Consider the following 27954-nt stretch of genomic DNA (forward strand, 5'->3'; position numbering starts at 1 on the left):
TCAGTGGTAGCTCCTGACCAGCTATTCAGCAATGCCGCCAACAGATGTCAGTTTAAGCTCAGAAGCCGAAAAGCAGAGAGCTCAGAGGGTCAGATTTTTCATCAGTCCTTTTATGTAGTATCCACAAATGTGGAGAATGACCTTGCTTAGAGGAAATTCCGTTATTTCAGAGATCTTCCCCCACCCCTGCTACCTTGTGTTGGAACTAAGCTGATGAAAGCCAGGGCTTGACCTATTTTTATTGCTTTTATTGGTTTTCTACAGCCCCAGTCTCCTCTCTGACTCAGTACAAATTCAGGGTCTCTTAAGTAGGTTGTATATTTTGTATCTTCAGGTAGGTTTCTTCAGTTTGCACCTCTTTGTATGCCGACAGTTTGTTTCTCCAGCCACCACTGTAGCTTCAAGCAAAAGGCTGTCAGCCACCTCAGTTTATCTCTGAATTTTACTCTGTTCAGTTGAGGGTGGATGAAAAACAACTCAAAGTATATTCCCCTAGTGATGAGCCATTAGTACTCTCTGCCATGATAGTGCTTGCTTTCTTACCAAGATTCTGAGGGAAAAAGCCACATGATTAATGTGACTAGGTTCAGATTTTTTAAAAGTTTGTTTTTTTATTTGAGTAATTTCTACCCCTAACATGGGGCTTGAACTCACAACCCTGAGATCGAGAGTCACATGCTCTTCTAACTGAGCCATCCAGGCACCCCATTAAGATGTTTAAAAAAAATTTTTTTTTTTTTTAATGTTTGTTTATTTTTGAGAGAGAACTCAAGTGGAGGAGGGGCAGAGAGAGAGAGGGAGGGAGACACAGAATCGGAAGCAAGCTTCAGGCTCTGAGCTGTCAGCACAGAGCCCGATGCGGGGCTTAAACTCAGAAACCATCATGACCTGAGCTGAAATTGGATGCTCAGCCGACTGAGCCACCCAGGTGCCCCAAGATGTTTTTTATAGTATCTGAGAGTACTATTGTCTCAGAGTGTGTCCTCTGATGGCCTACATCAGGACTCTGGAGTGCTGGGTAAAAATGCAGGTTGCTGGGCCACCTTCGGGCTTCATGTGTCACTACCTCTGGTTGTGAGGCATGGGAATTCACATTTTTAACAAAATCCCTCACCCCCGCTCTAGAAGTTATGCGCATTAGGGTTTGAAATGATAGCCCAGTGTATGCTCCAAAGGTATTGACAGAAAACTTGGAGGCTGTTGAAAGTATTGGTTGGATGTATTAAAACATTTGGGATGCTTCATTTATAATGAAAATCCTTTCTTATGTAATTTGCACATACCAAAGCAAGGGCAAACATTCAAATGATTTTCTGTTTCTACCATGATTTTCTCTTTTAATTTCTTTAAATGGTTGTGTTTACATAGTTGATCCTTTTAGGGTAGGGCATGGAGAAATGACAAAATGCATTTTTAAAAGCTGGAGATGGAAACGAAAATAGGAAAGATTGAGGACATTTGTTTCCCAAGGACTGTGGGCCCATTTAAAAAGTTGAATGGTTATTCTTAACATCTTTGCCATTTGTCCTTCCTGCTTGGGCTGCAAATTCTGCTTTGTGCGGGATTGACCAACCTCTTAGAGGACTGTGTCTGTTTTTTAATTGCTTAGGAGCTCGCTGTGTATGGCAGTTTTGTGAAAGAATGCTGTGACCTCATGGCAGAACTCAACCGATTTTCATTTAAAACAATTTAGGTGGTTTCACGGACACCTGTCTGGGAAAGAAGCAGAGAAATTATTAACGGAGAAAGGAAAACACGGCAGCTTTCTGGTGCGAGAGAGCCAGAGCCATCCTGGAGATTTTGTTCTCTCTGTCCGAACTGGTGATGACAAAGGGGAGAGCAACGATGGCAAGTCTAAAGTGACCCACGTTATGATCCGCTGTCAGGTAAAGCCGCACTTGAGCTACGGGTCTGGCAAAATGTCGTCTTTGGGTGATTTTTCTGCCAGAAGAAGACAGACATCACTTCCGACGTCAGATTTTCTTTGCTCGTTTAGTTACAGGCTGATATGCTTTTAGTACATTATTTATTATAATTGTTTCATCATTTCAGGACTTTGTTATTTACTTCCAGTCTATCTCTGGCAGATCAAATCCTGCCTCAGTGAATCGCCTCTGCCCTGTACTATCGAATTTGTTTCTGCTCGGTCGTGGCTGGAGTCGGTCAGCCTCACTCTTCCATGTTTCTAAAGTGGTGACCTCGGTTCCTCCTTAGGACTATCACAGGCTGGCCTGTGACTGCATTTGCCTTCATGTTACAGAGTTCCTGCATTCGGGCTCGGAGAATTGAACTCACTGTTTCTTGTTTTTAATGTGGTGATGGGACTAAGGAGGTTGATTCTTGGTCAACTATGTCAAACTTCGTTTTGACATAGTTTCTTAAATAGAAACTGTTCACTTACTGCTTCAGTTTTAAAATTACATAAATACAGGAGCGCCTGGGTGGCTCATTTGGTTGAGCATCCAACTTCAGCTCGGGTTGTGATCTCACAGTTCGTGGGTTCGAGCCCCATGTCGGGCTCTGTGCTGACAGCTCAGAGCCCGGAGCCTGATTCGGATTCTGTGCCTCCCTCTCTATCTGCCCCTACCCCGCTCATACTCGGTTTCTCTCTGTCTCAAAAAATAAACATTCAAAAAAAATTTTTTAATTACATAAATATTTTAAAAAACAGCTTTATTGAGGTACAACTCACATACCATGTAATTTCGCCCTTTTAAAGCAGTTAGTGGCTTTTGGTATGTTCACATATGATGCAATCACCGACACTAATTCCAGAACATTTTCATCACCCCGAAAAGAAACCTTGTGTCCATTCCCAGTCACTCCCCATCATTTCCCCTGTCTCCAGCTCTTGGCAACCCCTAATCTACTTTTCATTTTCATGGATTTGCCTATTTTAGATGTTTCATATAGGTGGAATTATATAACATGGCTTTTGTGTCTGGCTTCTTATACTTTGCATAATGTCTTCAAGGTTTATCCATATTGTAGTGTGTGTCATTAAACTCTATTGTCAAATATTCCATTGTGTGGCTAGAGTAGATTTTGTTTATCCGTTAAAAATGGATGGGCATTTTAGCTATTATGAATAATGCTGCTGTAAACATTTGTGTACAGGTTTTTGTGATATTCTCTATTTGATGAGACAACATCCTCCTATTTTCTTTTAATTTATAAAGTAAGCTTCCTTTAGTTCTTTGGACATATTTATGCTCACTGATTTCAAGTCTTTATGTGGGCTTTTTCAAGGTCAGTTTCTCTTATTAAGTGTTCTCCCCTCCCCCATGTTTGGTCCATACTTTCCTGTTTCTTTGCCTGTTTCATATTTTTTTTTTTTGTTTGCAGCTAGACATTTTAAGTGATACAGTGTGAGGACTCTGGAAATCAGACGCCGGCTTTTCCAGGGTTTGCTGTCGCTATTTTTTTATTGTTGCTGTAGTTGTTACTCTTTCTGTGTTCCATGATTTTCCTGTATTCTTCGCTATGTGTAGCCACTGAAGTCTTTGCGTGGTTAGTCTCCTAGCCTTTACTGGGGGCAGAGGGGAGAGCGGGGAGGGCTCTGTGTGTGTGGGTGTGTGTTGGGGCATACTTTCAGCGCTCTGGCCGATTACAACTCTGCCTTAGCCTTCACCTTCTGTTTGTGCATAACCTCAAGGTCAACTAGAGGTAAAGATAAGGGATTTCTTGGATCTTCCCTACACTTCACACAGCCCTGCACAGTCACATAGCCCTCTGGATTCTCAAGAATATGTTAGAGGTGTTGTTGTTGTTGTTTTTTTAACTTTTGATTTAAATTCAAGTGAATTAACGTACAGCGTAATAATTAGTTTCAGGTGTACAATATAGTGATTCGACACCTGCGTGTAACACCTGCTGCTCATCACAACAAGTGCACTCCTTGATCCCCATCACCTGTTTAACCTTTCTCCCCACCCACCTCCCTTCGGGTAACCATCAGTTTGTTCTCTACAGTTAAGCGTTTGTTTCTTGGTTTGCCTCTCTATGTTAGAGGTTTTCCAAGCCCTACGTGGACATCACCTAGGTTTTCCTTTTTCCGTTTTGGTCAGTCTCTTATTTGCTTTAACTGGTTGGTATTGCTGCCTCAGGCTGCTCTGATATTAAACAGTTGCTGCTGATTGTTTTTGGCAGATCCCCTGAAGACAGGGCTGAGTGAACTCTAAGTCAGGTCAAATAAACATAGGCTCTGAAAACAGGGCTTTTCCAGGGAGCTGCTAAGCAGGCCCAATACAGGTATATCTCAGAGATATTGTGGGCTCAGTTCCAGACCACTGCAGTAAAGTGAATATTGCAACAAAGCAAGTCAAATGAATTTTTTGGGTTTCCCAGTGCACATAAAAGTTCTGTTTATTCTATACTGTATCTTATTAAGTGTACAGTTGCAATATGTCTAGAAAACAACGGACAGCAAACCTTAATTAAAAAATGCTTTGTTGCTAAAAACACTAAGGATCATCTGAGCTTTCAGGAAGTCATAATCACCGATCACAGATCTCCGTGACACATACAGTAATAATGAAAAAGTGGAAACATCGGAAGAATTATCAAAACGCGACACAGAGACACAAAGTGAGCAAATACTGTTGGAAAAATGGTGCCAATAGACTTTCTGGAGGCAGGGTTGCCACAGACCTTTAATTTGTAAAAAATAACGTATCTGCAAAGCACAATGAAGTGAAGTGCAATAAAGCAAGGTTTGCCTGTAGGGAGCATTCTCTGGGGATAGGTCCCTTGAGAGGGTTCCAAATCCATTCTGTCCCCTCTGGCTATGCTGGCTCTCGCAGCTACTGTGGTTATGAGGCTGTTGGTTTTCAAGGCTACTGAAAGAGAGAGGTGCATGGGAAGAGAGGGCAAGTTAGAATGCCAGGGTTTGCTCCTTACCAAGATTCAATCATTTTTCTCAAATAAATGTTCCTTGGGCTGGTGCAAGTCCTTGGTTAATTTTCAGAGTTCTGAAGAAGTCGGTGACAGTTTTTACCAGTATTTTGGTTGCTTTTATGGAAGAATGGATTTTCAGAGGTCTGTCCTTTGTCATTCTGAAAGTGCTTCCCCCCTCCCCACCGCAGTTTTATTTTTAAATAAAAGATCATACCCAAACATCTTCATATTTAATTTTTAGGGTTTTGCATTTTCTGAGTTTAACTGTTTTCCTGTTGTTTCCCTGAAGTCGCCTATTCTGATCTTTTTGTCAGAGAAAATTTCCTGGTCTCTGTTTATAATTTCCCTTTTAAAGTTTCATTAGAAGAGGAAAATAGAGACATGGGTGTTGGGGCTTCAGTGCTGCCTAGCCAGCCTTGGAGTTTGTTGCATTTCAGAGAGAAATTGTTATTTACCTTCTCTTCAGCAGCCTGCCGTATGGTTGCTTGGCCTAGAGTGTAAGTAAATAGTAAATAATGCTGCTTTTCTTTAACCTACTTAGTTAACGTATGAAGGGGAGACTTTTGTGCTGGTGCCGAGGGATACTTACTTAGATCTCACACCCCACGGTGAGCTCTTTCCCATTGGGTCGGCCTTTCCTGTTCCATCATCCTTGCTTTCTCTTCTTTGTACTACGACAGCCATTTTTTCTTTGGGGGAGAGTCAGTCTCTGTACTTCAGCTGGGAAAAATAATAATTTAACATAAAGGTAATAGGACTTTTTTCTTTTTTTTGGTCTTGAAAGGAACTGAAATATGATGTTGGTGGAGGAGAACGGTTTGACTCTTTGACAGATCTCGTGGAGCATTACAAGAAGAACCCCATGGTGGAAACATTGGGCACAGTGCTACAACTCAAGCAGGTGAGAATATTAGAAAGCTAAAGCTTCATCTCCTTACGGAGTTTAGAAAATCCTGGTACAGACTATTCTAAATATACAGAAGTAGAATAGCATCATGGACCTCCATACACCCATCACCCAGCTTCAATTGTGATCAATTTAAAAATCTTGTTTCATTGTTACCGCACTCCACTGCTCTTCCCCTGGGGTATTTGGAAACGAATTCCAGGTATTATGTCCTTTCCGTGATATCTCCATTTGTATCTCTAAAAGGCTTTATGGAGTTTCTAAGGCAAGCTTTTGCCAAGTGTTCATAGTAGGCCTCCCTTTGGTTTACTTTGGGTGATTACACTTACTCCCTTTGGACTTACTGCTACTTCAGACTTCCCCCAAATAATGTTGGGATCGATTTATGAAGAAAAATAGGTTTGAATGTATATCAGCAGAGTAAAGTGTGTGTGGGGATTGAAGAAAGATACATTTTCTGACAAAACAGAAAAGTGAAACTGTATTTGAAAACTTTTGTTGTGAATTACTGTATCCTTTGAATTTCCTGTCCTTGCCTTACAAATATCAAGATGGAACTCTTTTTTTTTTTTTTTAATAATACTTTATTCATTTCACACCAACTGCTGAATTTGATTAGCCCCTCAACACAACACGCATCAATGCTGCTGAAATAGAAAGCCGGGTTCGAGAACTAAGCAAATTAGCTGAGACCACAGATAAAGTCAAACAAGGCTTTTGGGAAGAATTTGAGGTAAGTTATTAAAAAAAAAAATTTTTTTTTTGCATGAGTTATTAAATCCTATTTTTAATGAGAGAGAAGTTGGCCCTGTATTTGGAATTGGATCTGAAAGGATTGAATCTGTGCTCTTTCTTAATTCAGCCATTGATTGACATGGAACAAGTTGCTGAGGGGGCTTCTCTGAAATAGAAGGGCATTGTGTTCTGGGAGAAGGGAGTTGGCAGTTAATATTAAATGGATGAGCCAATAGCTCCATTTGGCTCTTTTGGTTTGGACTGCTGGCAAAAACCCAGAAAAACAAAAGGATCTAATTCCTTTGGAAGATTTCCAGCATTGGCTGGCTTCTTTAGAGAGAATCTATAGCCTTATTGCAGTGAATAAGTGAAAGTGAAATACCTCGTGGTGGTTTTAATTTGGGAGTTGACATTTATAACTTTGGGAAGTGAACTGATTTCTCTCCTGAAACCAACTTGGGTAGGAGACTGTCCCCAGAGGGAATGTGCTATGTTCCTGTTTTACTCTGGTATGTCACTTACCAATTCACATTGTGATCGTGTTCTCTCTCCTCTCACCCAGTTGATTGAAAACTTCCTCAAAAACAAGGATCATACCATACTTACTTTCATAGTTACCCCTAGCATGTGGCACAGCGCCTAGAACACAGTAGAAACTCCGTAAATAATTGTTGAATGGGTATTTACATTTATCGAATGTTTATGTCACTTTATTATTACTATTCTGTTTATGGGAATGATGGACTATTACTTACTTCCTGTAGGACTTTTAGAATTAATAAATGTGGAACAAATGAATGGCCGCATGAGGTGGCTACAGGTCAGATCAGCTTATTGAGATAGACTTTATTTCCATTTTACAGAGGAGGAGCCTGAGGCTTGGGGAGGTTAAGTAAACCATCCAGCACTGTACCACAAATACCGATTGCACCGCAACGCTGAGGGTGGGTGCAGAACAGTCACAGTCCCCGCTCCACATTGCTGAACAGGAACTTGAACTCAGCTTTATTTTTTCATACCAGGCATTGGACTTATTGCCCAGGACACTATGGCGAACAAGATGGACAGGGTTTCTGTCTTTAAGGAGCTTCTAGTTGAGGGGCACCCGGATGGCTCAGTCAGTTGAGCATCCGACTTCGGCTCAGGTCATGATCTCGTGGTTCGTGAGTTCGAGCCCCACCTCGGGCTGGCTGCTCTTGGCACAGAGCCTGCTTCAGATCCTCTGTCTCCCTCTCTCTCTGCCCCTCCCCCACTAGCGTTCTCTCCGAGATACATAAAAACGTTAAAAAAGAAAAAGGGAGCTTCTAGTTGAGAGAGGGAAGACAGTGATGAAGGGCATCACTGAGAAACTGATGATCAGCATAATGAGTCAGATTAAAAAACAGTGTTTTTTAATATTTGTTTATTTTTGAGAGAAAGAGAGCGAGCAGGAGAGGGGAAGAGAGCGAGGGAGACACAGAATTTGAAACAGGCTCCAGGCTCTGGGCTGTCAGCTTAGAGCCTGACGCTTGGCTTGTAATCATGAACTATGAGGTCATGATCTGAGACAAAGTCAGACGCTTAACCGACTCAGCCACCCAGATGCCCCCAGAATTTTTTTTTAATGTTCATTATTTATTTTTGAGAGAGGGAGCACAAGTGTGGACGGGGCAGAGAGAGAGAGAGGGGGAGACAGAGAATCAGAAGCAGGCTTCATGCTCCAAGGTATCGGCACAGAGCCCGACACGGGGCTTGAACTCACGAACTGTGAGATCGTGACTTGAGCTCAAGTCGGACACTTAACTGACTGAGCCACCCAGGTGCCCCAATCAGTCAGAATTTTTAAATCTCAAGCCCACTGCTTTCTTCCCTGTGTCCCACCAGCGGCGAAAATAAAGAGCAGCATTTCTGGTCATTTAATTACATTCACTTGTTTTCATTCATTTCATGTAGTCTTTATAAAGCCTCATGAGATAGGCGGGATGGGTTCAGAAATTGGAATGGCAAACCTATTTTTCCAAAGTTTTTATTATGCAAAATTTCAGATCTATCCAAGAGCAGAGGGCAGAGTATAATCACAGCAATATGTCTGTCACCCAGCATTGACAGTTGTTGATATGTGGCCAGTCTTTTTTTTTTTTTTTAAAGTAGACTCCATGCCCGGTGTGGAGCCCAACAATGGGGCTTGAATTCACGACCCCGAGACCAAGACCTGAGCTGAGATCAGGAGTCAGACACTTAACCAACTGAGCTGCCTGGGTGCCCTGTGGCCAGTCTTTTTTTTAACTCCTCCCCACTGCCTCCCCCTGCCTTGGCTTATCTAGAAGCAAATCCCAGGTGTTTTTTCATCTGTAACTATTTCATTTCAAAAGATCGTAACTAGAGTACCATTCTCACACTTAAAATTATTAACAGTAATGCCTTAATATTGTGGATATCAGTCACTGCTCACGTTTTCCTGATCATCATGCGTGCACATGTGCACACACATGCAGTTTGTTTGAGCTGAGAAGTGTTTTTTCCTACTTGATTAAGAAAAAATGTTGAGGGGCACTCGGCTGGCTCAGTCCGAAGAGCATGTGACGCTTCATCTCGGGGTTGTGAGTTCGAAACCCACATTGGGTGTAGAGATTACTTAAATAAATAAAACTTAAAAATATTTTTTTGAATGTACTATATAAAATAGATGTGTATAAAGAACCCCCGTGCATCATTATCAACGTTGCCAGTTATCCCTGATACCGTGTTATTTTATTTGTAAATACTTTGGTATCTATGGAATTTTTAAAAATTTATATTTTAGTTAATATACAGCGCAATATTGGTTTCAGCAGTAGAATTCAGCGATCCTTCACTTAAATACAACACACCCACTACTCATCACAAGTGCCCTCCTTGGTACCCATCACCCATCTAGCCCATCTCCTGCCCACCTCCTTCCATCAACCCTGTTTGTTCTCTATCGTTAAGCCTCTTGTGGTTTTTTTCCCTCTCCCCTCCCCCATACGTTCATCTGTTTTGTTTCCTAAATTCCGCATATGAGTGAAACCATATGATATCTATCTTTCTCTGACTGACTTATTTCACTTAGCATAATACACTCTAGTTCCATCCACGTTGTTGCAGATGGCAAGATTTCTTTCTTTTCGATGGCTGAGTAATATTCCAGTGTGTGTGTGTGTGTGTGTGTGTGTGTGTACACATATATCTACACACACACACACACACACCCCACATCTTCTTTATCCATTCATCAGTCGATGGACATTTGGGGCTGTCTCCATAGTTTAGCTATTGTTGATAATGCTGCTATAAACATTAGGGTGCATGTACCCCTTTGAATCTGTATTTTTGTGTCCTTTGGGTAAATACCTCATGGTGCAATTGCTGGATTGTAGAGTAGTTCTATGGAATTCTTTTTTTTTTTTTTTAACTCTTAGATCCTTTAAGAAGGGTTTAAGGTTTTGTTTCTTTTTTAATTTTTTAATTTGAAAGAGAATGAGCGCGTGTGCAAGCAGAGGAGGGAGCAGAGGGAGGGAGGGAGAGAGAGAGAGAGAGAGAGAGAGAGAGAAAGAGAATCTTAAGCAGGCTCTATGCTCAGCACCAAGGCCAGTGTGGGGCTCTAACCCACAAACCATGAGCTCATGACTTGAGCTGAAACCAAAAGTCGGACGCTTAACTGACTGAGCCACCAGGCACCCCGGGTAGTGAGCTGTTTTTTTAATCTATATCCTTGTTCATTTTACATTTTATTTATTCATTCATTCATTCATTCAGAGAGCAAGCTGGGGAGAGGGGTAAAGGGGGAGAGAGAGAATCTCATGCAGGCTCCACACTCAGCGCAGAGCCCGACATGGGGCTCGTCTCGCGACCCTGGGATCATGACCTGAGCCAAAATCAAGAGTCAGACGTTCAACCGACTGAGCCACCCAGGCACCCCGTTACACATTCTCTTAAAATGGTAGAGGGGCGCCTGGGTGGCGCAGTCGGTTAAGCGTCCGACTTCAGCCAGGTCACGATCTCGCGGTCCGTGAGTTCGAGCCCCGCGTCAGGCTCTGGGCTGATGGCTCGGAGCCTGGAGTCTGTTTCCGATTCTGTGTCTCCCTCTCTCTCTGCCCCTCCCCCGTTCATGCTTTGTCTCTCTCTGTCCCAAAAATAAATAAAAAACGTTGAAAAAAAAATTTTTAAATGGTAGCTGAGGCGATCGTTCGTCCACACCACTTTTCCTTCACAGTGGCTATGAACTTTAAAAAAAGTGACAGCAGTGAGGTGGGTGTCTGTTGCCCGGTGGGTTCTTGAACACTAATGTCACTTAGGCAGTGCTTAGGGAAACAAAGTCAGACCTTCCTGGGAAGCTTGTGGCATCAGGGGTGTTGCTCATGATCCTGTCGGTGGGGTCAAGATGTGACCTTAGAATAGCTCCTAGCGTGACTTTCCTGGCCTTGGAAAAAGAAGGTTGCTTCTAAATGCTGACCTGATAGTTTCGCTGTGACATCTCAGATTCAGGCAATCTTTTATACATTATTAACAACAAAGCCAGTGAACCGGCTTTTGGGAAAAATGGAAAAAAAACAATATCGTGTCTGTTCTCCATAGAGGTCAGGCTGATCGCATAAATTGTCATTCGCTAAATCAGAGCACAGGACTAACGTTTCATCTGATGACAGCTGAAACCAGACCTAAACAGCTGGTGACCTGCTTTCTGGGTCTCTTAGGTATCTGCTTCTCAAATCCAGTTAATTTTAAAAAACACCCTTTGTTGTTTTTTAAGTTCATTTATTTTGAGAGAGAGCATGAGCAGGGGAGAAGCAGAGAGAGGGAGCGAGAGAGTCCCAAGCAGGCTTTGAACTCTCAGCACAGAGCCCGACACAGGGCTTGATCTCACCACCCGTGAGATCGTGACCTGCACCGCAACCAAGAGTCAGATGTTTAACCAACTGAGCTACCCAGGGCCACCGCCCCCCCCCCCCCAATTGCCCTTTAAGGTTGGGGCCTGGGGAACACAGCTCAGAACAGAACCAAACCATTATAGAAACCAACCAGATATGTGGAAGCAGAGACTCATTACAATCTAAACCCTCTGAAACTGAAGTTGGATCCCGACAGCAAGGCATTATTCTCTTCGCACTTGTACTTCAGTTGTTTCCCGGGAGGTGATAATTTGGGATCGGTTCCTTCTTACCAAGGACTCTGATGGTCTCTACGGTGAACCAGAGCTCTGAATGACAGCTGTGTCTTGTTGTGGCCCGTAAAGTTCCGTGTGTCCTTTCGGGTACGTTCCCCCAGAAGACACTTACGAGTTACTTCTGCATTTGACGCGTCTTAAATACAAAGTCTCTTGGGAAGCTGCTCGATTCTTCTCTCCTTGGCCTCTGAAATGAATTCGGGTTGTTGGTCTTCTTCTAGGATGTGTTGTAGGATGAAGACACTGTGACCCCCAAGTCTGACTTTTTCCTAGAGGCTTCCCATTCTTGATCTGTGTAAACATCTTACGTCTCTTGCGTGTCTCTGCTTTTGAATGTGAGGAGGAGGATGGTTCTAGCTTTGCTGGGATGAAGTAAGGTTCTGAAGTGAGACACTCGCTACGTAAATGAAAAGGCAGGTTATGATCTTATGATTTTGTGCCTGCGCCGTGCGTTACCCGAAACCTGAGCTCAGCCCTGAACATCTCGGCGAGGTACGTATCGCACGGCCGCATTGATAGAGTATTTGCACGCTCTCTCAGCCTGTTCTTCTCTTTGGAGTCCTCTAGGCCCGGGCTGCCCAGGGGACACTGGGCTGCACCTCGACGCTGCATCTGACTGCGGGACCCAAGTGGTGGATGGCAATCTTGCTGTTGGCAGTCCTTTGGCCTCCGCTCTCTCCTTTCTCCCTCCTCCGTCTTGCTGCCGCTCTGTGTCCAGTCTGCCTGCTCTCCACACACCTGCTTCGTCCTTCTTTTCCTTGAGCAGATTCCTCTGCTTCCTGACTCACAAACCTTCCTCCTGGCCCCTTGCAGACACTGAAACCAGCAACTTCGTACAAAGTCTAGGATTCTCATGGGCTCAGATGCCATCCATCTTGGTCTGAGGAGAGTACCGAGGACACGATCACTTGGAACAACTGTGTCTGGAGGGGAAAGCAGTTGTTAGAGATGAGTGTTGTCGGGAGTCGGGCAGACGTCCTGAGAATATTTCCCCCAAACAGGAGACGCTGGTGGTGGCATGATGTATTCATTTTCTTCATTCGCCAAGTAGTTATTAAGCACAGACTCCAGGCCGGGTTCTGTTCTAGGGTCTGGGGATGCAGCAGGAAACACATAAAAGTCATTATCCTTATGGAGCTTTATGGCCAACGGGGAGACACAGTAAAACAAAGAAACGAGTGAATGTTTGTTGCGGGAGAGGGTGATACGTGCTATAGAGAAAATAAAGTAGGGCCAGAAAGGAAGGGCGTGCTGATGGGGTCGTTACCATTTTACTCAGGTCTCTCTGATGCAGCGGTACTCGAGCAGAGAGTTGAAGGACATAAGGGAGCGGGCCATACAGATAACCTCAGGAAGAGCATTCCAGGCAGAGAGGACAACGGCGCAGAGGCCCTGAAGCGGGAACGCGGAGTGTGCGTGCATGTTGCACCATCAGCAAACAGTACTGTCGGAGAGGAGCAGGCAGAAGGGGAGTGTGGGTGGAGTGACACAGAGGAGCGAGATGACACGGGGTCCGTGGGCCCACGGGTCCGTGTAGCAGCATTGGCTTTTACTTGGTGACAGAGTCTGAGGAGGGTTCTGAGCACAGGAGGGATGTGATCTTGCCGGCTGCCGCATGGGAGGCTTTCTGCAAGGGGGACATAGAGGCAGGGAGACCCGCAGAGAGGCACATCACAGGAGCCAGAGCAGGTAAATGGCAGCGGCTTGGTTCAGGGTAGCAGCCGTGGAGGTGGTTGGGTTCTCGAGATATTTTGAAAGTAGAGTCAGCGCATCGTGTGGTTGAGGCAGAGCTGAGGCAAGGATGTGGTGAAGGTTTTTGGCTCGAGCAGTTGGCAGGATCGAGTCGTGGTTTACCTAGACGGGGAGGCTGGGAGGAATGGGTTTGAGGGCAGGTGATCAACTTTCATTGTGGACTTGTTAAAACTTGAACTGGTGGACGTCTGATGGCGGTGCGATTATTCGTATGGTGTTATGGGTGGGATTGTACTAGAACGTTCCTTTTTCGTCTCACGTTACTAACACTCCTCAGTTCCCAGCCTCAGGATCATTTTCTCAAGGAAACCTTCCTGGATCCCCGTGCCCGTGCCTGGATGGGTTCTTGTTACAGGTGCACTAGCAGCAGCCCTTTCCTTCATACTTCCTGCTCTCCTTGGAGTTCATGGGCACTCCGTGTGGCCGTTGTTTTCACGTTTGTCTCTTGCTCCGTGAATTCGCAGAAGCAGATGGCGTTACTAGGTCTGTCAGAATAAAGAGAGGTTTTGCTCAGATGCAACTAAAGGTGATCAAATAAAGAGATACACTTTGATCCTGCTATTTGAGGTGTGCTGTGTGCATATTATCTAAGAGAAGAACCCAAAGCAGTCCGTGGGCCCCACAAAGACAGGTAGTCCTGCCTGGTTTCCTGTAGTCCTGGTAGAGACTCCAGGGGAGCCTGGCACACCATAGACAGAAAGGATGTATTTGGGCTGAGTGTTGAATACAAGTTGTTTTCAGGAGAGAGAGGGAGAGAGGGAGACAGAGAGAGGGAAGGGGGGAGGGAGCGAGGGAGAAAGGGAGAGAGATGAGGGCGGGAGGGGGAAGAGTGAGAAAGAGGGGGAGAAGGAGAGGGAGAGAAAGTGGTATTAGGTTTAGATGCTTTGCATATATTCAATAGGGAATGGCTTTCTGATGCTTAAAAAGTATGGAGGAATGTTCCTGGCTTTGCTTGGAGATGTTCCTCTTTACTACCCTGCAGTTTTCAGGTGGAGGCCCTGCTTGAGGGTTGTGAATGCACATTTCGGTCTTCGAGACCCATCTATACACACTTGCGCAATAGGGTCTAATTCAGGGTGGCAGTGATGAATTTCAGAAAAATTTTAGCTTTGAATCTCCTGTTTCTGACTTACACACACACACCCCACAACACATACCCATACAAACCCCACGCAACATCATATTCACTGGGGTTATTTTTTCCCAGCACTTTAAAGCCTGTTTGCCTTAGCAATTTGATTTTTGTTTTTAAAGCCCATCCTCCTCCTATTACGCAAGCCTCTCTCTGTCGTGGTCTGAAGCTGTTTTCCATTCGCACGGGCAGTGCAGTCACTTCCTTGACAGCTACACAGATGTCCTGGACCCTCGGCCACTGTGCCATCTGACGTGTCTCCAGGAGGAGCTAATGCCTGCCTTCAAACCCACAGGCCGGTTCGATTTCTTTCAAGTGATTACATCCTGCTCAGGGGAGCTGTAAATTCTGCTTCGAGACGGTTAGGTTTTATGGAGACAAGACTTTAACTGCACCCCAAAGCTGTGTCTAGAATAAGAATTCTTGCTGGCGATCTCTAGCAGAACTCTTCCCCTTGGTGGCCAAGCCCCACCACGCTTCACCACAGCCCCCGAGTAGGGCTCCAGCCTTGGGCTGCAAGTGCTCCAGGCCGCAGGCCCGCGCCGCAGCCGGGATTTTCCACGTAGGTCCCAAAGCTCCCAGTTGCTTGAATAGAAGAGCTGCTGCCTTCCCGTGGGCAGAGCTTTGCAGCGGTTGGAGGTTTCATTCGGCAAGCGAAACGTTCCGTCCTGGAGAAGTTCCTTTGTTTCCTTTGGACTGCTTCTCTTCCAGCGTCTCTCTCTGTTCTGTTCTCTGCCCCTCCAGTGTCAGGTTTTCCTTTTGAGAGTCGTTTCAGTTTGCCAGAGCCGCTTGACGTCTTTACAGAGAGTAAGAGCCGAAGGTGCTCTCGGGCACTTTCGCGTCTCTGTGTCACCTTTCCCTCTGGCCCTCAACCGCCCTTGCTTCTCCCTGCGTCTGCCGTCGTCTCCTGTCTTCTTCACCAGGCGGGCCTGTGCTGTGGCCATTTCTTCTGAGCTCCTGCCTGCTTTAACCTCCGACCGTGACTGCTTCCACCATCACTGAGCCAACAGGCGGAAGGCCCCAGTGGCTTTCTTACTGTGCCACGAGTAGTCTTTGCTCTAGCCTCTTTCTTCCGTGTGCTGCTTTTGAGACCACCGTCCAGCTCCTCATTCCCACAGTGTTCTTTCCTTGGTTTCTCTGACCTGCAGCAGCACACGCCTGGTTTATTCCTTCTTCCTCTTCCTGTGCCTCTTGCTGGCCGCTGCCTTTTCCTCTTCTGACTGGCTGACTCCGGCGGTTCCCCACAGCGTGGTCGGGGCCCTCCACTCGTCTTGCTTGAGGTTCGCTCTTCGTTGGGGAGCACGTCCATTCTTATCTTATCCAGGTTCCCCCCTAAGTTTATCTTGCTTCTGAGCTCTGGTTTTGCCTTTTCAATGATGCCTTCCGTATTTCTTCACAGTTCTGTCTCTTCAAATTTGAGCATTCAAGACAGGAGCCTATTATTTTCCCCTTTAAACCAAATACCCCCTCCCGCCCCCTTTACTGCCCCGTGTCTGGCACTCATGCTCTTTATCCTTGGGCGCCGTGGGCTGGAATCCTCAGGGCCTCTCTCAATTCCTCTTTGTCCCGTTTCTGCCATACCCTGCCGTTCACCAAGTGCTGTTGTTTCTTCTTTCCTAATGTCTTTCTGCTTAGAGGGCGGAGGGAAACGCATCTGTTGTCTACTTGGCGCCGCATTTGGGGCTAGGGAAGTCATCTCATTGCATCCCCAGGCCTGTGGGGTAGGTGGAGCAGCCCGTGGGCATGCTGAGAAGTCGGGGCACCTGCTCAGGGCCGCCCAGAGAGGCATTCGTGGACACAGGAGTTTCGTCTGACAGCAGAGGTACAGGCTCTCGTCGCCCCAAGAGACACGAACTGTTCTTTTTCCCTCTGCCTCTCACCCTCCGTTTACCCTTCAGGTGAACCTGCACTCAGCATTTCTCCTCTCTCTCTTCTGCTCAGAAACCATCAGTGGCTCCCTGTTTCCTATGTGAGACACAGCATTTTCATTTTGACCAAGGAACTAAAGCCCAAAAAGAAGTGAGAAACTTGTCCCCAGGGGGCAGATGGTTGGCTGTGGTGTGAACTTCGGGTGTCAGAACCTTGTCACTCAGCTGTTGAAGATTCTTCTGCCTGGTCTTCAAGGCCCGGCGTCATTTTTCCGACTCTCCGCATCTAACCCCATTCGCCTCCACTTCTTGGCACACAGCTTCCAGACTCGTCGACCAGTCTCCTTCCCCCTGAAGAACTCTCGCCTCTTGGCCACATTGCTTGCCTTCCCGAACTTGCTGGGATGGCTTCCTTTCCTCCTTGGACCTGTCTGAATCCTTCACCTGCTTCAGGCCTTGGCTCCTCCCAGAAACCTGCTTCGGTTAGTTTTCATGGACCTCACTCCCTAGACGGCACACCACATAATTCATTCCACACTTAATTATAGATTTGTCTTGTACTGCTGCTGCAGTTTCGTGTGTCAGAACCTGTTCTCCCCCGAGGCACCATGCCTTTTAATTCATTTTCCTCCTTACCCTCCACCGTCTGGGAGGACGGGGGCGTCTGGGCTTACATCAGGCACCGGGAGGGGAAGCAGGTCTCGGGTCGATTTTGTCCGTCACCTTCGTAAGTGCTTATCCATCACTTGGGACCTTCTCTGGCGCCGAGAGTCTGCAGCTGCCCCTTCGTGCCTGGGTGGTGCTGAGGACTCGTTCAGGACAGGCTGCCCAAATCCCACAGCAGAGAAACGGCGACAGGCTGTGCGGCGTGGTATCAGGATGCGGGGGGCTTTCACCCGCCCGTGGCGCCTGGCGACCCTGCAGAGCTTGCAGCGGGGGGGACGGGATGAGAAATTGCAGCGTCCTCTGCACACAGGACGGATGCCAGAGGAACACAGAGCGTCATTCAGACCGGGTAGCGGGCCTGGTTTCGGATCCTGCCCGGGTGGTTACCGCTGTCCTAATAATCATTCACGGCGTCAGGGCCAGGAGCCCACCTGCCTGGCAGTCTTGCTCCGCTCCCTGTCTGTCCTTCGGGAGGCTGCAGCCAAGAGTGGGGTGGGGGCAGAGCCAGTAGGAGCTTCTACACTTCTAGCTTTGATTTTGTTCATGAGAAACCTTCTTCTGTTATCGAAGCTTTTGAATACCCCAGAGTAGAGAAGATGGAACGATGGACCTTCTCTTCCCCTACCCGCACCCTTGACACTCGCAAACGTTTTGGCAGTCTCGTTTCTCCAGCCCCACCCCTCCCTTACCCCACGCAGCATATACGCCCTTGTAGTTCTGTGTTTAAAGGCAAGGTAATTGTGGTTTGGTCTGGCCTTGATGGTTGCTGGTGTTACTTTTGTGATTTGTCCCCGTTGCCCGGAACAGTGCAGGCAGAATGGTCACTGGGCCCTTGTCATTGTCGTGGTACCTGGGGATGCATGGTTCTGCCAGTGTGTTTCCTGCCTGTCTGTCTCTCCTTGAACCTGCTCCTCTGTTTGGATTCCTGACATTCTGGTCAAGAGCCAGGTCCAGTGGCTTTCAATCAGGGCTTTTGAAGCCTTGTGGGGGTCCCATTCGGTCATTATAGTGACTGGGGACGCTGCCCCTGGCATTTAGGCTGGGAGGGGCCCCGGGGGTGGGAAGCAGGAGTGTTCCCTGGTCATAAACGTCAGGGGATGGTTCTGCACGTGAGCACTTGTCCCATCCACAGTTGGTCATGCTCCTGGGCACTTCTTCTTCGTTTTTGTTTTTTTTTTTTTAAGATTTTATTTTTAAGTCCTCTCTACACTCCATGTGGAGCTCGAACTCACAACCCTGAGATCAAGAGTTGCATGTTCCACTCTCTGAGCCAGCCAGGTGCACCAGCCCTGGACACTTGTAAATATGTAGTGTGGATCAGAGAATTGGCTTCTCTTGATGCTTTTTAAGACTTAAAATCTGACACAATCCCTTTGGCTCTAGATCTGTTTTGACTCATGCAATCAGGCGATGGTAACTAACCTCTGGCACATTTTGAGGGTTCGGCATTTGATCCAAATTCTTTGTGGTGTTACTTGGGAAAACGGGATCTTGCAGCCTGCATCCCTGCTTTACATTGTCCCTTCTTCTGCCTGTCATTATCGTTAGCATCCCTGCCACTGCCCAGTGGAGAATGGGGCTGGAGACACTGTGACATTTAGCCTGACAGGTCGTTTGCAGCTTTTTTGGTGTGCCACCGGGACTGCTGGGGAGGAGGTTGTGGAAGATAAACCATGGAAGGGTTGTGACGTGCAGGGGCCGACTCGCTGGATAGTCTTCTGCTTCTTCCGGCCATCAGCCTGGCGCTGGGGAGGAAGCACCCCACAGCAGGTGGCAGCTGATTGTCTCGGGTGCAGTTGGGGAGCCTCTGCAGGCAGAGCAGGTAAAGTCGCCCTTCTTTTTATTTTCAGCCTCACTCTGGATGGAGGGCAGCCTTCCACTGTGGAAAACGAAATGTGTTCAGACAACTTGGGCCCCAGGCGCAGATGAGAATGGGCTAATGGGCACTAAGGAAGGAGCTGGGGGGAGAGACACACAGTTGGTCATTACTAATTTGTGACAACTGCCAGCCGCTGCCAGTTAGCACTGACTGTGCCTGGGACGCAGGCGCTCTGGGGCTTGTCCGTTCTGGAAGACCCTGGGGCCCAGAGACCTGTCTCAGCCTGCATGCTGTTCAGACCCCAAATCCGCATGAAAGAGGCGATGGGTAACTTGATACAGGGTTGGGGGAGCCCCTGGCTGACTTGAATAGATGGTCCAACCAATGTGCCGTGTTTTTGCACCTTTTGTAGTAATCTCCCTTAACTCTTACACTGACCCTGTGGGGTAGGTAGTTAGGATTTTCCCCACCTTACACTCGAGGAAGCTGAGGCATAGACAGACTGGCTGAGGTTAGAGGCAGAGAAGAGGAGGAGCCTGAGTTCTGAAAAGCTGGAACTTAGTTGCAGCCCGGGGTAGACACTGGAGCCTGAGCAAGGGAGGGGCTGGGTGAAATTTGCCTTTTATAGAGACAGCTCAGGCCTGTGCCTCTGCCAGCAAAGCAGCATCACGCGAGGTATGTTTCGTAAGTGAGCACTTGAACACGTCACTGTCGGGTTTGTTTTGAATCAAGCAGCTTATTATTTCCTAGCCACCCCCACCTTGTAGCTTTTGTTGATGTTGTTTCTCTCCACTTGTTTGGCTTTTAAGTGCTTGAGTCAGCTTGTAGAGTTTGGGCTTCTTTTTGAACCTCACCTTAATGTCTGAAAATCAAGATTGAACCTTCTTCTCCTAACACAGCAGTGTTGCTCAGTAAGACTGGCTCACAGTTCAGAGGAAATGCCGGCTCGCAGAAGGCAAATGGCCTTAATTACTTAATCCGAGCTCCTTTTAAGAATTGGAATGACTGTCTCATCATCCGAGGTCTGTGTACATTGTAGTTTAGTCCTGCCTGGGTTTCAGCTGGGTACCGACTTTAGTTATGAGCTGTGTGTCAAGGCCAATTACTGCATTTTCAAACTGAGAGCCAAATAGCAATTTAAAATCTCGACTTTCATACCTGTCTGTGAAATTCAGATAAATGAAATGGAAATCTAGCGGGCCACTGCTATGCAATATTGACTGTTGCTCCTTATAGAAACCTTGATGGGCCAACCATTTTGGAATTTATATATACATGTATAGCACACATGTAGTTTCTTCTCTTTATTCAGTGTCCCTTCCACTTTCTTGATTTGCCATTTTTTTAAATGTTTATTTTTGAGAGAGAGAGAGAGAGAGAGAGAGAGAGAGGGCACGAGGGGGAGAGGGGCAAAGAGACAGAGGGAGACACGGAATCCGAAGCAGGCTCCAGGCTCTGAGCTGTCAGCACAGAGCCCAACGTGGGGCTCGAACTCACGAACTGTGAGATCGTGACCTGAGCCGAAGTCAGATGCTCAGCCCACCAGGTGCCCCTTGATTTGCCCATTTGTGAATTCCGCTTACAAATTAGACTTTTTAGAAACTAATGGTCCGTCAAAGAGGTACTTTTTGTAATTTTGAAACTAAAACCTTAACCCCTTGAACATGCTTCTGCACCTTCATGTCTGTTTCTGCAGCTGGTCCTTCTCGCTTCCCCACAACCGCTCTTCTGCTGGGGCTAGCCCCTCTGTGGCTCTCTCAGATCGCATTCCCCACCTCCTTTCCCTGAAGGGGAGTCCCTCCTGACCACTTGCTCTAAGAGCCTGACATTCCCTTCCTTACTCCCTGGCTGGGGAAAACATAGGGAGTGGGTGTTTGTGTAGACGCAAGCAGACTCACGCTGCCTGCCTAGGGCATAGGGTTTGTGGGATAGGAGGAGCAAAGCTTGCGTGCCCATGATCCAGTGGTACCCAGTACCGCTTCTACTGTATCCAAATTTGAGAGGTAGTATGTGGCTTGCTCTGAATTAAACGATGGTAAAAGTAGGCAGCAGATCATGAAGTCAAGAGCATGATCACAGCCATTATTTATATGCTCTACACCAATGCTCATTGGCTCTCAGTCTTTTTTGTTTAAGTTTATTTATGTTTTTTAGTAATCTCTACATCCAGTGTGAAGCTCGAACCCACAACCCAAGATCAAGAGTCACACGTTCTTGTGATTGAGCCAGCCAGGCGCCCCAACTTTCGTTCCTGATAATTGTTATTTTAAAAGGTTTCTTAGGGGTGGCCGGGTGACTCAGTCGGTTAAGTGTCTGACCTAGGCTTGGGTCATGATCTCACAGCTCATGAGTTCAAGCCCTGTGTCAGGCTCTGTACTGACAGCTCAGAGCCTGGAGCCTGCTTCACATATTGTCTCCCCCTCTCTCTGCCTCTCCCCGACTCATGTCCTCTCTCTCTGTCTCTCAAAAATAAATAAACATTAAAAAAATAATGGGGCGCCTGGGTGGCTCAGTCGGTTAAGCGTCCGACTTCAGCTCAGGTCACGATCTCACGGTCCGTGAGTTCGAGCCCCGCGTCGGGCTCTGGGCTGATGGCTCGGAGCCTGGAGCCTGCTTCCGATTCTGTGTCTCCCTCTCTCTCTGCCCCTCCCCCGTTCATGCTCTGTCTCTCTCTGTCTCAAAAATAAATAAAACGTTAAAAAAAAAAAAATTAAAAAAAAAATAATAAAAGGTTTCTTTCCTGGCATGCCTGAGTGGCTCAGTCGGTTGAGCATCTGACTTTGGCTTAAGTTATGATCTCACAGCTTGTGAGTTCGAACCCCGCATTGGGCTCTATGCTAACAGCTCAGAGCCTAGAGCTTGCTTTGGATTCTGTGTCTCCCTCTCGCTCTGCTCCTCCACCACTCGTGCTCAGTCTCTCTCTCTCAAAAATAAATAAACATTTTTTAAAAAGTTAAACATTTAAAAGGTTTCTGTCCTAATAAATATTCATCCACTAAAAACTTTAGGCAAAAAAAAAAAAAAGTTTAAAAAAATGAAGAAAAGGCTTCATAATTCTAGTACCCTGAAAAAAAAACACTCCCATTACTTTTTTGGTATATATTCTTTTGCCATTTCTCATATACATAGGCTAATGCAGACATATGGCTTATGTAATACACTGTTTTGGAAGTTTGACCTTCTTTTCACTTAATGTTTACTCTGATCATCTTTTCAAGGCATTAAAAATTCTCCAAGAACATTTAAAAAAATTATTTTTTAACATTTATTTATTTTTGAGAGACTGGAAGAGACCGAGCACGAGCAGGGGAGGGGCAGAGAGAGAGGGAGACACAGAATCTGAAGCAGGCTCCAGGCTCTGAGCTGTCAGCACAGAGGCCAACACGGGGCTCGAACCACAGAGGCCGACATGGGGCTCCAACCCATGAACCGTGAGATCATGACCTGAGCTGAAGTCGGACTCTTAACCGACTGAGCCACCCAGGCGCCCCAAGAACGTTTTTTTTTAATGGTCGCAGAACACCCGTTTGTGTGAATTAATGGTAGTGCTGTCCAGGCCATCCTTTCTTCTTGGAAATTGTTCTTGACATTGTTGACACGGCGTTAAGATGAGCATTTCTGTAGCTGTTGTATTCAACTCTGAACATTTCCAAGGATAACGTTCCTAAAGCAGAAATGCTGAGCCAGGATTTTTTTTTTTTTTTAAAGCTTTCGACACGCAATAATATTTACTTTTTTTCCTCTCCAGACACTACAGCAACAGGAGTGCAAACTTCTCTACAGCAGAAAAGAGGGTCAGAGACAAGAAAATAAGAACAAAAATAGATATAAAAACATCCTACCCTGTAAGTATTTAATATTCTGTCCAGTAATAGTCACTCTTGGAGAGTTTGATTCCTCGGCGTCCCTGTAACTTTTCCCAGGGGCTCCGTGTCTTCTTAGCAGAGCCGAGGCCTTAGGCTTTTTCGATTGTGAGCAGTTTCCAAAATCATCAAATGCGGTGGGAAAGGATGATGTCATTCACTGAGTTCCTGTGATGCTCGTGCTGGGTAAAATGGCCACCAGGCGGTCTTGAATGTGTCATTTCCTTTTGTTAATTAATTTTGTCTGCCTCAGAATGAGAATCTCAGGGGAGCCTGGGTGGCTCAGTCGGTTAAGTTGTCCGACTTCGGCTCAGGTCATGATCTCATGGATTGTGAGTTTAAGCCCCGCATTGGGCTCGGTGCTGACAATTCAGACCCCGGAGCCTGCTTGGGATTCTGTGTCTCCCTCTCTCTCTCTGCCCCTCTGCCGCTTGTGGTCTGTCTCTCTCTCAAAAATAAATAAACATTAAAAAAAAATTAAATTGGAGCGCTTGGGTGGCTCAGTTAGTTAAGCATCCGACTTCAGTTCAGGTCATGATCTCAGGGTTCATGGGTTCGAGCCCCACGTCGGGCTCTGTGCTGACAGCTCAGGGCCTGGAGCCTGCTTCGGATCCTGTGTCTCCCTCCCTCTCTGCCCCTCCACCACTCACGGTCTGTCTCCATCTCTCAAAAATGAATAAACGTTAAAAAAAAATTTTTTTTAATTTTTAATTAAAAAAATAAAAGTGAGTATCTCAGGGCTTGCCATCTCCCAGGGGCAGGCCACACCATGACCCTCAGAGGTCCCAGACTTGTGTCCTTGCACTGCGCTGCTCGGCCCGTGCGTCTTGGGAAGACACGCCTCTGTCTGGGCCTCCGTTCCCTCTTCTGGGGAACAGGCAGCCTCCGCCCAAGGACCCGAACTGCTCTGCTCCCTGATCCTCTGAGCTCGAGTTACAGGAGATACAGGTACATTCTACTTTGCTCCGAAGAGGACCCTAAGGGATTCGTAAAGCACTTAATTACCCAGATACTGCCTGGTAGAGCCAAAGTTGAGCCACAGGGAACGAGAGGAAGGATGGAGGCCTGTGGCGAGGACCCTAGAGATGGCAGTAAACAGCTGTTGTAGCGCGCGTGTCCTGAGGGCTGCTCTGTACCGGACTCTGCACCTGTGTCACTTAATTACACCACATGTGCACAAAGCGGGTGTTCTTATTCTCCCGGTTTTCTCGACCATTTTAGCAAGATCCCAACGGGAGAACTGGCACAGGAGCCCTCACAGTCTCTGCTCTGGGCGCCACGCTCTTGGAGGGATCGCCAGAGCGGGCTGTGCAAGGCGGCCCGCTGGGGTGAAGGGAAGGAACATTTAGAACTTCTCTTGATTTATATCCTGTGTCTAAAAAAAGAAAGAAAGAAAAATTTAAATCTGACATACAGATTGATGGCAGTGCATGCATAATGTATTTACCAAACTTAAAAATAGGGCATGTTTGTATATCCATGTGTATATATTTCGGTGTTCAGAAACTGCACAAAGTTTATTGGGATGCATGAGCCAATTTGGTGAGCATTGCTCTCATGTCTCATTGGGTCCAAGCCATTATGTCAGGTATCGTAAATCTGTCGTGTGTGTGTGTGTGTGTGTGTGTGTGTGTGTGTGTGTGAGAGAGAGAGAGAGAGAGAGACAGGGAGAGACAGTCTTGCTCTCTCTGCGTACATATGGATACATACATGGTACATATGTCCATCACATCCAAACGGTTATTTGAAATGTGTGTAGATGAGGATGGGAGAAAATGCAGCCATTCATAATAGTGAGAAAAGGCAATAGGAATTTGCAGAGAATCAGTCTGAGCCACAGCATGGTCCTGATGACCTTGGGGCAGCCTCATCCTGTTTATGTCTAAGTTTTCCTTTCTGCTCAGGAGGCCTAATGGAACTCATTAGTAAGATGCAGGGATGTAGGAAAAGGCAACAGGAACAATCATCTGCAGTTATGTGAAGAGAGTGTCGTTGCCTTTTCCTCTTAAAGGTCCCAGTCAGATGCTTCCTCTTGATTAACGTCTTGTTTCTTTAGAGATGGGCAGTGCAAGACATATAACTATATCACTAATTCCCATTATAAGATAAGTTGCTTAGGTAGAGTGCTCAGATTTCTATACCACTAAGGTACTTTTTTATTTTTATTTTTTTTAATTTTATTTTTAAAAAAAATTTTTTTTAACGTTTATTTATTTTTGAGACAGAGAGAGACACAGCATGAACAGGGGAGGGGCAGAGAGAGAGGGAGACACAGAATCTGAAACGGGCTCCAGGCTCTAAGCCGTCAGCACAGAGCCTGACGCGGGGCTCGAACTCACTGACCGTGAGATCATGACCTGAGCCGAAGTTGGATGCTTAACTGACCGAGCCACCCAGGCGCCCCTTTATTTTATTTTTGAGAGAGAGACAGAGTGCAAGCAGGGGAGGGGCAGAGAGAGAGGGAGACACAGAATCCGAAGCAGGCTCCGGGCTCTGAGCTGTCAGCACAGAGCCCGAAGCGGGGCTCGAACCCACGAACCGTGAGATCATGACCTGAGCCGAAGTCAGATGATTAACCGACCGAGCCCGCAGGTGCCCTGCAGTAATGTACTTTTGTACAGAATTTGGTCAGCTGACACTATCAAAATCTTATCTGCTAGATGTTGTAGTTCAATGTGCTTCATTAAAAAAAAAAAAAAGCCACCAATTTTATTATGGAAAGTTTCAAACATATTCAGAAGTAGACAGAACAGTATAAAGAACCACACATACCCGCTGCCCAGCTCCCAGCGTTGTCAACTCATGCCTAGTCCTGTTTTATTTATACTCTGCTCCGCTCCTCCTCTCCCCCCATATTATGTTAAGCAAATCTCAGACATCATGTCATTTATCTATACTTACTCTTCCTTTGGTTTTAAAAAAAACTTTTTGTTTTGAAATATTTTTAGACACAAGAAGTTATAAAAATATACAGAGGGCTCCCACGTACCCTTTAGCTTCTCCCAGTGGTAATATCCTGTATATCCACAGCACATAATCAAGACCAAGGAGTTGGCTGTTGCTACTTTGTTCTTCTTAAAGACCGCATTATGAGGCATCATGTGGTGTTTGGATCATTGTTGTGCTCATTTAGGATTTAATTTTTTTATGTGGTTTTATCACTAAGTGAATAAAACTTGGACGAGGTTGAGGATTAAATATTTTGAAATGACATGTCCTGAAGAGGAATGAGTACTTTTTGACTGTGGTCTCTTTTTCTTCCAGTCGATCATACCAGAGTTGTCCTCCATGATGGTGATCCCAATGAGCCTGTTTCAGATTACATCAATGCAAATATTATCATGGTAATCTTTGCTTTCTGCCATGTTTTCTGACCAGGCATTGCTAGCCATCTTTTGTGTTTTGTATTTCTTGTGACCTGAAAGCAACTTTCCAGTGATTAAAGGAATTTCTTCCTAAATTTCTAGCCCGAGTTTGAAACCAAATGCAACAATTCAAAGCCCAAAAAGAGTTACATTGCCACACAAGGCTGCCTGCAAAACACGGTGAATGACTTCTGGCGGATGGTGTTTCAAGAAAACTCGCGAGTGATTGTCATGACGACGAAAGAAGTGGAGAGAGGAAAGGTACACTCCACGCTCTTCTGATGAACTGTGAAGTATCAGACGTGTCAGGTTGACCATGTTAACAATTGAATAAACGAATTAGGCTTACTCTGACCCTCTGGAGGAAAGAGAGTAGAAGAAATGTGATTACAGCAGGCTTTGGTGTAGTTTTCTTGATGTTCCTTCTGCTTGGGGTTCATGGAGCTTCTTGGATCTATGGGCTTTATAGTTTTCTTCAAATTGGAAATGTTTATTATTTCTTCAAACATGGGACACCAGTTACACGTATATTATTAGGTTGCTTGACGTTATCCTGCGGCCCATGGAGACTTTGCTCATTTTGCGCGGCTGTCTACCCCCTGCAAAACACAGTGAATGACTTCTGGCAGATGGTGTTTCAAGAAACCTGCCCCCTCCCCCCCCCCCCCCCCACCGGTTTCATTTTGGACGGTTTGTTTTGCTGTATGTCCTCAGGTTGATTTTTTTCCTTCTGTGGTGTATCATCTGCTGTTAGGACTATTCGCTGTGTTCTCTACAGCAGGTATTATCTTTTTCATCTCTGTAAGTTTTATCGTTTTGGGTTTTTTTATATGTAAAAAATCTCTTATTATCATTATTACTTTAATTTTTAAATTTCATTTGAATCCAAGTTAGTTAACATATAGTTTAATAATGATTTCAGGAGTAGGATTTAGTGATTCATCACTTACGTATAACACCCAGTGCTCTCGTCCTAACAAGTACTCTCCTTAGTGCCCACCACCCGTTTGTTTTTGTTTTCGTTTAAAGATTGTTTTTGATTTAATGTTTATTTATTTTGAGAAAGAGAGAGAGACAGTGCGAGCAAGGAAGGGGCAGAGAGAGAGAGGGAGACACAGGATCTGAAGCAGGTTCAGGCTCTGAGTTGTCAGCACGGAGCCCGACGTGGGGCTTGAACTGATGAGCTGTGAGATCATGACCTAAGCCAAAGTCGGACGCTTAACTGACTGAGCCACCTAGGTGCCCCTGTTTTCGTGTTTAATGCCGTCTCTGTCTCTCTTTTTAACTTACACCTTTTGGACATATGGAGTATATTTGTAATAACTGTTTTAATGTCCTTGTTACTAATTCTATTATATATGTCTTTTCATTTTTCCTGTTTTTTAGTTGTCTGAGGTGGAAGGGTAAATCCAATCCCTGTTACTTTATTGTATCCAGGAGCAGAAGTCCAGAAGGGAATGTGAAAAGCCCCATCTAGTACCTTCAAAGGATTGGAGTACTAACAAGTAGTGATTTCACTGGTCATGTAAATCATACTTATCATGACTTGTAGACATCTAAAAATTATTTGAAGGGGTGCCGGGGTGACTCATTTGGTTAAGTGTCCAACTTTGTAGCTCAGGTCATGGTCTCATGGTTTGTGAGTTCGAGCCCTGCGTTGGTCTCTGTGCTGACAGCTCAGAGCCTAGAGCCTGCTTCGGATTCTGTGTCTTCCTCTCTCTGTCCCTCCTCCACTCGCACTCTGTCTGTCTGTCTGTCTGTCTCTCTCTCAAACTAAATAAACGTTA

At 45.9% G+C, this 27954-nt stretch overlaps 1 protein-coding gene across 2 annotated transcripts in view; it reads left to right on the forward strand.

Annotated features, from left to right (window-relative positions):
• Positions 1–27954, forward strand: part of PTPN11 (protein tyrosine phosphatase non-receptor type 11) — a 79934-nt gene that overhangs the window by 26151 nt on the left and 25829 nt on the right. For both annotated transcript variants that reach the window (XM_042961470.1, XM_042961471.1), the window contains exons 4-9: positions 1694–1886; positions 5681–5797; positions 6423–6536; positions 22688–22784; positions 26067–26146; positions 26270–26428. In XM_042961470.1, coding sequence (XP_042817404.1) covers positions 1694–1886; positions 5681–5797; positions 6423–6536; positions 22688–22784; positions 26067–26146; positions 26270–26428 — 760 coding nt within the window. The remainder of the gene's footprint in view (positions 1–1693; positions 1887–5680; positions 5798–6422; positions 6537–22687; positions 22785–26066; positions 26147–26269; positions 26429–27954) is intronic.

The sequence above is a fragment of the Panthera tigris genome, chromosome D3 (genome assembly GCF_018350195.1).
Source record: "Panthera tigris isolate Pti1 chromosome D3, P.tigris_Pti1_mat1.1, whole genome shotgun sequence".
Taxonomy (NCBI): Eukaryota; Metazoa; Chordata; class Mammalia; order Carnivora; family Felidae; genus Panthera; species Panthera tigris.